General features: G+C 41.2%; 1 protein-coding gene across 1 annotated transcript in view; it reads left to right on the forward strand.

Annotated features, from left to right (window-relative positions):
- ADCY5 (adenylate cyclase 5) overlaps positions 1-13145 on the forward strand; it is a 477676-nt gene that overhangs the window by 452137 nt on the left and 12394 nt on the right. The window contains 3 exon segments of the mRNA XM_033944132.1: positions 5620-5883; positions 9801-10005; positions 12894-13018. Of these exon segments, the coding sequence (XP_033800023.1) occupies positions 5620-5883; positions 9801-10005; positions 12894-13018 (594 nt within the window).

Consider the following 13145-nt stretch of genomic DNA (forward strand, 5'->3'; position numbering starts at 1 on the left):
CAAATTAGTAAAAGGAGCCCTAAGTCACCACTTAGCTTATTCGAGTATCACTTTGTGGCGTTCTAATTTCTTCTTTATCAATCAAACGAAGTTCGTAATCCAAGCGGATGGCCCTACAAATCAATCCATAGTCCTCGGCAAGAGACCTTGTTTCGCAAATGCTGTGTCAGAAGAAAGGTCAAAACTGGTTTGATTGATAAAGAAGAAATTAGAACGCCACAAAGAGATCCTGCGAATAAGCTAAGTGGTGACTTCATTTTTTTCTTCTTTTTTTGTCAGATCTTTAGCTTTTTTGAAAAAAAAGCTATTACTGTATTACCATATATGCTCGAATATAAACCGATTCGAATATAAACTGAGGGGGAAAACGGTTGACTAGAATATAAACCGAAGTTAGAAATTTGGGTTATCATGGTGAGCCAATCTATAAAGACTCTTCACCCTCCCTCCCCATCAGCTATCTCGTAAGTCACTAAACATAATACAAATATCAGTGATGCATATATCCGAAAGCTAACATATTCACAACAAGGCCCCCTACGTAGGAAAAGGCAACTACAAGCAGCCACAAACTTAAATAAATATAGACAAAAATCAGACTTAAATCTCAAGAAGCCATAAGCAGTTCAGCACCAGAGACAGAGAAACAGCAGGCTACACTTTTGAAAATAAAAAGAAAGCAGTGCAAATTTACACTAAAACTGCATTTTCAGTTCATGAAATTAAAAATAAAATTGTTGTCTGTCCGTTTTATTCATGTTTATCCCAGTTTCTGCTTTCTTCTGTCTTTTCTTAATTTTCTTTCCAGTCTATCTGCCTCTTCTCTCATTCCTGTCTTCACTTCCTCTCCTTCATCCATCTCTGACTTTAACCTTTTCCTTTCAGTTTTCTCCATTTATTTTTTTTGCATCTCTATCTGCTTCTATTTCTCCAGGTTTTCTTGCTAACTCTTCCCTCTCTCCCCCCCCCCTTCCAGCATCTTCTCTTTCTTTTCACTCTTCTAACCAGTGTCTACTGTCTTGCCCCCTCCATCCAGCATATCCTCTCCCCTCTTTCTTCCAACACCTGATCTCTCTCCCTCTCTCCCTCCATCCAAGATCTCTTCCCATCACCTTTTACCAACAGAGTCGCAGGTCAGGAGCAGGCCCAACATGCGAGGCAGGCAGCTGATTCCTCCAGGCGGTGGCCGCGGCAGTCCTCCACGCTGTTTGCTGGCCGCCGGGAGGAGGGGGGGGCGTGAGGCGTCAGCTGTGCATCCAGATTGTGAGCAGCCCTGCCTTTGGTCCTGTCCCGGTCCCACTAAACCGGCTGGCAATGACGAAGCTAGACGCCATGAGGGCCTTCCCTCTTGCTAAATCATTATAGGTTCTGCCGGTCTCGAGCCTGCCTCTCAAAATCAGGAAGTAAATTCAGAGGGGGGGGGGCGGGATTTTTGATTTTGAGGCCCTTTTCTTTAATAGTTGTTATTGATTTATTAAATACATTACATTACATTACATTACGGATTTCTATTCCGCCTGTGCCTTGCGGTTCTAGGCGGATTACAATATAGAAATTATCTGGACAGTTCCAGTAGAATTACATTTCAGGATAAGGGTAAGTTACAGGAACAGTAAGGATTATGTTACTTCAATTTCACAGAAGATAATACATATCACAGAAGATAATACATATCACAGAAGATAATACATATCACAGAAGGTAATACATGTCAACTGAATCAAGTTAAATCGGGTGTAGTGTAAAAGAGTTACAGTACATTCTGGATCACAGACAAAGAGATACTATAGGTGGGTGTTTCCAAAGGCGTTGATTGGGGACTCAATGGGTGGTGGTTAGAGTGATGGGAGATATTTTTTGAACAGTAGTGTTTTTATTTCTTTACGGAACTCTTTTATGTCTGTTGTTTTGGTCAGAAGTTTTGAGATGTCAGAGTCGATTTTAGCTGCCTGTGTCCCCAGAAGGTTGTCGTAAAGTTTCTTAAGACGAGTACCGTTGAGAGGTGGGTAGGTGAAAAGGTTCTGTGTTCTCCTTCTTCTGGGTGAGAGGTAGTAGTGAAAACGGTTGTTTAGGTAACTGGGTGCCGTGCCGTGGGTTACTTTGAAAAGGAGACAGTAGAGTTTGAATTGTGTTCGTGCTTTTATTGGTAGCCAGTGGGATTCTAAGTATGCATTGGTAATGTGGTCGTGTTTGTCGAGTGAGTATATGAGTCTGAGGGCTGTGTTCTGGATGGTCTGTAGTTTTTTTATTGTGTTGGTAGGGCAAGGTAAGTAAAGGCTGTTGCAGTAGTCTACCATACTTAGCACAAGGGATTGGACAATGATCCTGAATTGGTCTTTATTAAAGAATTTTCTGATTTTTCTTAGATTTCGCATTGTGAGGAATGCTTTTTGGGTGATTTTATGGATTTGTGTTTGCATTGTGCAGCATCTGTCTAAATGTATACCTAGGATTTTGAGGGAGCTCTTTATTGGGTACTTGATTGAGTTTACTTCCAGTTCAGTTAGGGATGGTTTTTTGTCCTTCTCTAGTAGTAGGAATTTAGTTTTGTCTGAGTTCAGCTTCAGCTTATGATTTGTCATCCATTTTTCTACTGTTTCCAATGTGGTTTTCAAGTGTCCTGTGGACACAAATTTGAAGCAGGCACGTTTTTCAGTTTAGGTGTCCATGAGAAATCAAGTACCAGAATACACGTAGAGGCTGATTCTGTCAGCGGAGCCTGCCCCGTGTCAATCACCGACAGGATCTACTTCCAGAATCATGGCCTGACGGGACCCTAGGCACCAGACATGTGGGCCAGGGTTTCACATGCCTACATGTCCGCTCCCTAGGGTGCCGTCAGAATTGCAGCTAGTGGTGCATAGTGACGCCGAAGTCCGGTGCTACCCCTAACTATGCCCACTTCCGGCCTTCAGCGTCACTATGCGCCACTAGCAGCCAGGGACCTAGGCGCTGGTCCCGGAGGCCACGCAGTGGCGTCTTTTTTTTTTTTAATTCTTTAATTGCTTTTAAATAATGTGGTCAATTGCCACGTCATTTAGCACCAATTAAAACAATTATGTTAGGCGGCGATAGGATGCCTACCGCCAGCCAAATAGGGGGGTCTAAAGCAGTGGTTCCCATCCCTGTCCTGGAGGACCACCAGGCCAATCGGGTTTTCAGGCTAGCCCTAATGAATATGCATGGAGCAGGTTTTCATGCCTGTCACGTCCATTATATGCAAATCTCTCTCATGCATATTCATTAGGGCTAGCCTGAAAACCCGATTGGCCTGGTGGTCCTCCAGGACAGGGTTGGGAACCACTGGTCTAAAAGATAACTTATAATACCTTCATTCAACAATTTTTCTTTCGCACCTAAAGTGTCTTAATTTATAAACGGTTAAATTTTTATTAACCCACTTGTTCTAAACATGTAAATAATACCCTAATTACCACAGTTAGTCAGTTTTTTAACTAATTTATCATTAAATATTTAATAAATTAATAAATGTTTAAATTTCTTTATTCATTTTTTTATATCAAGTGTATCAGAAAAATACATATAATCTTATAAACACACACTTGATTTTCCTTCATGAATACTTTAAGTACAATATATCATATTTATATTCATATTTTTATATTGTTTTAGATAATATGTAAATCATTTAATATGTATGACAAATATAAATAAAATAAAAAAGCCCCCCCAAGCCCTCCCTTCCTATTTCAGAAAATCTAACCTAATACTTCAAAATGCATTAATTAATTCATACATATTGTGAGGTAAATAAAATAATACCCACCCACATCCCCACTTAACAAATCTCTTATTATGGGAAAATGTTATTAATCATTACAAAAATCTGCTAATGGTCTCCAAATCTTCAGAAATTTACCAAAATAACCTTTCTGTGTTGCTATTGTGCGCTCCATTTTATATATGTGGCATACCGAATTCCACCAAAAGTTATAACTTAATCTGTCATAATTTTTCCAGTTACATGTTATTTGTTGAATTGCTACTCCAGTTAATATGAATAACAAATTAATATGAATAATAAATTAATAAATAAATAAATAAATAATCAAATTTGAGGTTAGGATTACATCACATGCATTCAGAATGAGGACTTGAAATAGCATCCAAGTTATAAGAGGTCTCTTTACTGAAAATTATGCATATTTATGATACTTCAACCTCATTATAGATTTTGGGGACGAGTCCTATTTTGAAATTAGGGTATTGTTTACATGTTTAGAACAAGTGAGTTAATAAAAATTTAATCGTTTATAAATTAAGACACTTTATGTGCGAAAGAAAAATTGTTGAATGAAGGTATTACAAGTTATCCTTTAGACCCCCTATTTGGCTGGTTTGTATACATTTAGTTGTGGGTTGGATAATTTATAAATTGATCCGTGTATGTATTTTGAGCCACCTAACTTTCAGCATCCCGACGAGAATCCAGGCCATAAGGGAGGGAGCTATAAAATCCTGTCACTAGCAATACTGCCCCAATACTCAGTCTATCCTGGTGGGTCTGTCTAAATCAGGGGTGGGCAACTCCGGTCCTCGAGGGCCGGAATCCAGTCGGGTTTTCCCCAATGAATATTCATTGAAAGCACACTGCATGCAAATAGATCTCATCTGCACATTCATTGGGGAAATCTGGAAAACCCGACTGGATTCCTGCCCTCGAGGACTGGAGTTGCCCAGCCCTGGTCTGAATCAAAGGCCTGCTTTAGCTTGTGTGATGGAGGCACTTTTGAAATATTATCTATATTATTGAAATTAAATATGTACTTCTTCTTTTATTAATTATGGGGGGTGTGAAATTGATTGTTTTTTTGAATTATTTGTGTATTTAAATTGCATTCTGTGTAGTGTTTATGTTTAAATTTATTGTATGGCACTGTTAACATTTGAAAATTAATAAAGATTAAAAAAAAAAACCAACAAAAAACAGCCAGAAAAATAACTACTGAGAGATTTGACGAGTATAAATAGAACCTGTTGTTTCAACACAATAGAAAACACAGGAACTCATCCGATTGCGTACGCACACCGCGGATGGTACTGCCCACCATTTGCGGAGTCTTTTTACTAAGCAGCATTAGTTACTGATGCACCTCTAAACCAGCTAGAAATGGAGTACAATGAGATGCACTGAGTAACGGCACTAACTCCAAAATATGCATGTGCTAACTGCATGCTAAAAAAAAACTTTAAAATTTTTTTTCAGGGGGTGTGTCATGGGAAAAAGTAGGCATTCCTATGGTAACCAGTTAGCGTATCTACCTTTCCGCACGCTAACCGGTTAATCCACGGATACCGCATGAGACTTTACCGTCTACAAATAAGTGACAGTTAGTTACATGCAGTAATTTTTCAAAATGGCCACACACTAAAGGCAAAAAAGCAAAAAAAACCCCCAAACAATCCAATCAGCCAGCAGTGAAAAGTCAAGCGAAGAATGACAAAAGGGAAAAAAAATTGCAGGGACGATGTACAAAACGTCAGGCTACTTTATTAAAAATTAAAAAGAATAGTCATCTCAATAATGGTTCTCATATGTGAAGTCCTGGACTTACAAACAGCAGCACTAATGGCTTGATCTTTTCTTCCACACATCAGGCCACGGAGGAGAAAGAGGAGATGGAGGAGCTTCAGGCCTACAACCGCCGGCTTCTGCACAATATTTTGCCCAAGGATGTGGCAGCGCATTTCCTTGCACGGGAGAGAAGGAACGATGAGCTCTACTACCAGTCCTGCGAGTGTGTGGCCGTCATGTTTGCCTCCATCAGTAACTTCTCAGAGTTTTACGTCGAGCTGGAAGCAAACAACGAAGGGGTGGAGTGCCTAAGGCTTCTCAATGAAATCATTGCAGACTTTGATGAGGTAAAGCTACATACAGGCTTCCTTTTTATCCAAGGTAATGATTCTAAACCTAGTCCCCAAGGATGAGCCAGACAGTTGGGTTTTCAGCATATTCACACTCAACAGGTTGTACATATAGCTTGGAGTAAAATGAAGGAACAAACCAATTGTAAAGAGCTGCCAACTGCCTTCACATAAAAACACTTCTTTTTAGATCAGGCCGAATCCATACTTGTTCTGCCCTACTCAATGAATAGTTAGGTATGTCCGATTTCTCCACATAAAAATTGTCAAACCAGAACAGACCGAAGGTCCAATCAAGCCCAATATCCTGTTTTCCATCAGTGGCCAACCTAGATCCCAAATATCTGGCAGAAACCCAAATAGTAGCAACATTCCAGAGCTCTTATTGTGATGTCATAATGCCTCATTCCACTAATGCCTAAAGGCCAACCTCATCAGTGATGTCACAATGGCTTGATTGTCCTATACTTGGCTCACATGAGAACATAAGAATTGCCCTACTGAAGGTCCATCAAGCCCAATTTCTGTCCCAAGTACCTAGCAAGATCCCAAGTTGTAAAACAGATTCTATACTGCTTATCCTATAAATAAGCAGTGGATTTCCCCAGCCTGCCCTAAAATAGAATCCATTAGCATATTTTTATAATGTTTGTTTGCTTGTTTATTTATTTATTGGGATTTATTAACCACCTTTTTCATGAAGAGATTTACTCAAAGAAGTTTATAATATACTGAATAGTAATCAGGTACTCTTTTAAGTATTCTCCCTAGATAGGCAGATAGATAGATATACATATCCGGTCTCAAAACAGTAGGACCTTTTTTTTTTCTGGGTATACAATAATGAAACTAGGCACACACAATAGACCTATAAAATGATCATGCAAAAAAAATATATAGTGTGATAGAGGCTGAATGAATTACGGGTTTAGTTTTGTATTTAGCACCAAATCTGATTCAAATCTGGGTTCAAGCATCAGCCGAAAATGCCTGTGCACTTTTGGCAGAAACCAAAACCGGAGCCCCGCCTCTCCCACTGCCCCAACAACCCATCCCTCTAGCCAGTCTCCTCGCTCAATCCCCCCCCACAAGCCACCCACCAGCTCCATTACCTCACACCTGTAGGCTCTCCCTGAATCTACCATTTACAAGCTATAGCAGGGGTGTCAAAGTCCCTCCTCGAGGGCTGCAATCCAGTTGGGTATTCAGGATTTCCCCCAATGAATATGCATGAGATCTATTAGCATACAATGAAAGCAGTGCATGCAAATAGATCTCATGCATATTCATTGGGGAAATCCTGAAAACCCGACTGGATTGCGGCCCTTGAGGAGAGACTTTGACACCCCTGAGCTATAGTGACCTCTTCAGAGCAGGGGCATTCCTCTGCCCCCTACTGGCTGTGTTATAAAATGGCAGCTGTGACTTTCTACAGCAGCCATGAGAGTGCCACAGAAGATTGACATTGCCATTTTGCCCATACGAGCCTCTTCTCCCCCCCCCCCAACTTTTTTTCAGGAGTCCCATAGATTATATGGGTGTACCACCATTTAATAGACGTGGTAAAGTCATGGGATTATGAGGAAAGTTATCAAGGTGCGGTAAAAGGTGAGTATTTACCACACCTTGATTTAGCATGGGCATCAGCAATCTGCAATCTGACTACCCTGGTAAATGAATAACGCTGTTTGTGAACCACTTCGCAAGCAGTGTTATTCCAGTGGCCTAGGAGGCCTGATACTTCCAGCCCGATACTTCCAGCCAAACAGTACTTGGTAGTTCAGTAATCTTCAGGCAAGAGCGATTGCCAAAGTGGCGCCACTAGTGGTAGTCTGGCGCTTTATACAGAAAGAACTCCAGCAGTAGTAGGGTAGACTATTGCTAGAGGCTAATTAGGGAATGAGAAAATCTGTTCATGAGAAGGAAGAGGAGGACAATCTTTGAGACGATAAGGAACAAGGGCTGCAGGAGACATGTTTTCTAAAGCAGCCCCACTGAGTCAAAAGGCCCCGTATGGTAAGAGGATGGAACAAAAGGAGAGAGTAGTTCCACCAAAAAGGAAGAAAGAGCTTGGAGGGTGGGCGACAGGTACAAACCTGGACACCTTTCTGCACAGACCGGATGGACCATGCTAGTCTTTATCTGCCATCATTTACCGCGGGGTCCTTTTAGTAAGCTGTGGCCAAAAGGTAGCTTTATTGTGCCCTTACAAAGGCTATTTTACCACAGCTGTGTAAAAACCCAATTTTCAATATTTTGTGTTAATGGTCACGTGCTAATGTTGCCTTTAGCACATGGCCATTAAAAAATATTAGAAATAATTAAGCAAAAATATTACGAGCCAGTGTTGGGATAGCCCACATAGATATACTTAACACACACAATGGTGGAGGAAAAGCCTCAAATAGTCATGGATTTCAGCAGCAATCCTAATAGGTTTCAAGCTGCTCTTTTCAGATTGCAGATTTTGGTATCATCCTCAAAGAGGCAAATCTTACCCAACAACCCTTCAGCAATATCATTTATAAAAATGTTAAAAAGAACAGGCCCAAGAATAGAACCTTGAGGCACACCACTGGTGACATCCTTTTCCTCAGAGCAATCTCCATTGATCACTATTCTCTGTCGCCTTCCACTCAACCAGTTCTCAACCAGTCATGCAGACAGATAAAGATGCTGGATCCAGGATGTGGAGGGAGAAGGATGGATGCTGGACCATTAAGCACCTGGCAAGCCACTTCCAGCCATAGGCTGAACTAACCCTGGATAGTCAGTGACTGGACAAGTACAGCTCCTGGCACTGATTGTCCAGAAGTTAACCAGACACCAGCTGATATTAGACCAGTGCACAGTTTAACTTGCCAGATAAAGTTAGGACAGGAAGTTTCTGCTCCACCCCCAGACTGCCCACAAACTACAGTAAACCCCCGCAAGTTTGTGGTACACGAATTGTGGACTCAGTAATTCGCGGTAGTTTTCGACCACCACTTCCTGGTACTAAAGTCATGGTTACACCAATCAGGAGCTGCTTTGACACGCTATCTGGCGTGTCATAGCAGCTCCTGATTGTTTAGCCTGACTTTAGTACCAGGAAGCGGCGGTCGGAAAATACCGCAAATGATTTTCAGCGCCCCCAGCTGCCCTCTCCTGCCTTCGATCAGCCCCTTAAATCGCATTTGCGGTTTTTTAAAATTCACGGGCATTCCCGGAACGGAACCCCCACGAATTTTGGGGGAGTACTGTAACTGGTTTCGGCAGAGGGGTTTAGAGGGGATATTCAGCTGTACTCCTCGGTTAAGTACCACCAAGAAGGGCAAGGTTTACAATTGCTCAGGAGCTTTGTCTAGAATTTTCCAATTAAATTATAGGCTGAAGAAAATAAGTGAGCACTAGTATTGGGGGTTTTATTCTACAATGACAGAAAGCTGAGGGTTATTTTTTTTTTTTTTTACTATAGATGTTTTTACACGTGGTGGCTGGAGGCTCCGCTTCTGTCTGAGAACCAGGGAAACAGGGTTCGATTCCCACGGTAGCTCCTTATGACTCTGGGCAAGTCACTTAACCCTCCATTTGCCCAGATACAAAATAAGCACCTGGATATAATATGCAAACTGCTTTGGATTATAGCCACATAAAAGCAGGAAATCCTATCCCCTTTCCACCCTAACTAGGCTTGATATATCATGCCCAATCACGTTACCATAGCTACTCTTTACAGTAACGAGTTCTTCACTGGAAAGATGACTGGAATGCCCAACGCAGGAATGAAAAACCTGGTTTATATTAATCTCTCTTCCATAGTAACATAGTAACATAGTAGATGACGGCAGATAAAGACCCGAATGGTCCATCCAGTCTGCCCAACCTGATTCAATTTAAATTTTTTCTTTTTTTTTTTTTTTCTTCCGATGCAGATAATAAGTGAGGACCAGTTTCGGCAGCTGGAGAAGATTAAAACCATCGGCAGTACATATATGGCTGCTTCCGGTCTCAATGATTCTACCTACGACAAGATTGGAAAATCACACATTAAAGCACTAGCTGATTATGCCATGCGGCTAATGGACCAAATGAAGTACATTAACGAGCATTCGTTCAATAACTTCCAGATGAAGATAGGTAAAGTATTCCACTTGGTTATTTTCTAGAAAACTTTATTAAAGATGGCTATATGCATAAAACCAGACATTTCTCTTTCTGTGTAACCAAATAAATGTCCAGTACATCTCTGTGTACAGTTTTAAGATTCTTAAGATAGTTCAACAAGAAATTTATGGCACATTACCAGAGTATTTTACTAAATGTTTGGTCTTATATAGACCCGTTAGGTCATTAAGATCAGACAATTGCATGTTATTAGATATTCGAAAAAGAGACGAGGTCAAGTATGTTAACACCGGGAAATCCTCTTTCTCTGTCGCAGGACCACTTTTGTGGAATGGTGTATCAGGAATAATTAGACGGTGTAGGAATACGTTCTCTCAGGGTTTCCGCAGCTGGCACAGGTCTCGCTGCATCTGTGTCAGGTAGAAACCGACGTTTCAGTCATCATGCTGTGGCTTTCTTCAGGGTATGCTCTGAAGTCTGCAGTGTAACTTTCTAAATAGTAGGTTCACTGACCTGATTGGGAACAGTTCAATCCACCAATTTGAATTTTGGCGGGAAAATCAGTTTCTACCTGACAAAGACACAGTGAGACCTGGAAACCTGCAACAAGCACAGTGCCAGCTGCGGAAACCCTGAGAGAACATCTAACAGGGGAGAACATCTTTAAACCTACCAGAGACTTTTTTCATTCTTTGGACTTTCACAAGAAAACTCAAATTTCTGATCAACTGATTTTCCCGCCAAAATTCAAATTGGTGGATTGAACTGTTCCCGATCAGGTCAGTGAACCTACTATTTAGAAAGTCACACTTGCAGACTTCAGAGCATACCCTGAAGAAAGCCACAGCATGATGACTGAAACGTCAGTTTCTACCTGACACAGATGCAGCGAGACCTGGAAACCTGCAACGAGCACAATGCCAGTTGCGGAAACCCTGAGAGAACGTATTCCTACACAAGTCTAATTATTCCTGATACACCGTTCCACAAAAGTGATCCTGCAGTACCCCTTCCCTGCTCGCTGGCCTGCGGTGTACACATGCGTGGTAGCTGCAGCTGTGCCGTTTCCCGGCTCGGTATGTGTTATGAAGCAGCTCTAGCAGGGCCTTGTAGCGATAGGGAAAGTGTCGAAAACCGCCACAGGCTCAGCTGGAGGAAACCGCCGCACTCGTCGGACATGCAAATCGCCACAGGCTAGCGATAGGGGAAGCGTCGCACACCGCCACAGGCTCAGCTGGAGGAAACCGCCGCACGCGTCGGACTTGCAAACCGCCACAGGCTTTTCCTACGTTGCTGGGGAAACCGCCGCGCGCGTCGTCAAAACGCCAAAGGCTCCTATTGCGCATGCGGCGACACGGAGCCACGGATCACGGCCGCACGGAGTTTCATCTGCGCATGCCCGCTAAGGGTTTTATTTTAGCGGATATGCATGAGAGAGAGAGATCTGCATACAGCAGGTGAAGTGGGCAGGCAAATCTTTCTCATGCATATTCGTTAGACATGTCCTGAAAACCTGGTCTGCCCTCGACGACTGAACTTGGGACAAGCCTGCCCTAGAGGGGGACTTTGTAACACTCCATCTAACTTGTTCAACAAAGATCCACACCTGAGAGTTGCACCAGTTTTCTCAAAAGTAAAGTAAGTGCATGTTGTCCCTCTAAAAATAAGCCCATCAAACATATTCACACATTTACAAGTTTCAAGTTTATTCGAAATTTGATGAATCGCTTATACATAAAATACTAAGCGATTTACATTAAAATCCAAATTTGAACATACGTTAAAATACAGAATAATAATAACAAATAAAATATTAAGCAAATTACAATAAAATCCAAATTTGAACATAAGATACAAGGTAAAGATAATAATAACAAATCCAAAAAAAGAAGGGGGTCGAACCTACAGACCAACAGACTCAACTGGATGGAAAGGAAGAGGGAATCAGGTTATAATATTAATCGTTTAAAAAAAAAAAGAAACACGAAAGGAGAAAAACATTAGGAAGGGTGTTTTTTTTTGTTATAAAGGACCGCTGCACTGCAATTATTCCATATAGGAGGTAAACGCATCTTTAAACAGAAGGGTTTTTAAATTAATTTTGAAACTGCTAATATCTTTTTCGTCTCTAATATATTGGGGGAGAGAATTCCAGGTTTGAGGGGCTACTACTGAAAATTTACAGGTGCTACTTAACACACACACAATTTTCAAAACTCCAAAACTGTGCACATAAATGTTCCCGGGCAACACACATAAAAGTGTGCACGAAATGGCATTACATAAAGTCCAGGTCATTAAAGAATAAGCCATTTCTACACTTAAAAATGTGCTTTATGCCCAAAAATTGCTTTGAATATAATTCCCTTAATAATTGCTCGGAGGTCTATGGGTGGTGGTGGGGTTGTGGGGGGGATTACCTGAGGGTGGGTTTGGTTGCTTTTGGGTAAAGTTGAAATAAAAGAACTGTCTTCTCATTCAAATCACTAGAGGGCGCAACTCTCTTCTTGAAGAACTCTATATCTCTGAGTGACTTTCAAACGTGACGGTTGCAATCCTGAAGTTTGGTTACCAATTTGAATGAGAAGACCGTTCTTTTATTTGAACTCTAATATTTTTCTGACTTCCACTAATATTTAACTATTAGTACCTCAGTGACATTATAAAGAAATTAAATTTGGGTAAAGTTGAGCAGGTCCTTCTGTGTTTGCTGTATTTGTTTCTTGTGCTCAATAAAATATATTGAATCATAATTCCCTTAATATCTAGACTCATATAAGAAACATGAAGACATATGGAGAAGGAAAACAGACTTGCTTGTTTTCAAAGGTCTGAAAAGGGTGAATGGCATTGAACACAGATTGATGGTTTAGAATGGGTATTTTGTTTTTCGTTACTAGGACTCAATATTGGCCCAGTTGTGGCGGGGGTAATAGGTGCACGTAAACCGCAATACGACATCTGGGGAAATACGGTAAATGTAGCGAGTCGGATGGACAGTACCGGTGTCCCTGAGAGAATTCAGGTGAGTCCTAATTTTTATATTTCCTTTTTTTTGTCATCCTACAGTTGGGGAGGGGGGTGGAGATGAGTCATTTCACGTCAAGTGGACCAATTTTGCAAATTGTCCATGCTCGACCTCCTCCAAATTG

Source organism: Geotrypetes seraphini, chromosome 5 (assembly GCF_902459505.1).
Source record: "Geotrypetes seraphini chromosome 5, aGeoSer1.1, whole genome shotgun sequence".
Classification (NCBI taxonomy): domain Eukaryota; kingdom Metazoa; phylum Chordata; class Amphibia; order Gymnophiona; family Dermophiidae; genus Geotrypetes; species Geotrypetes seraphini.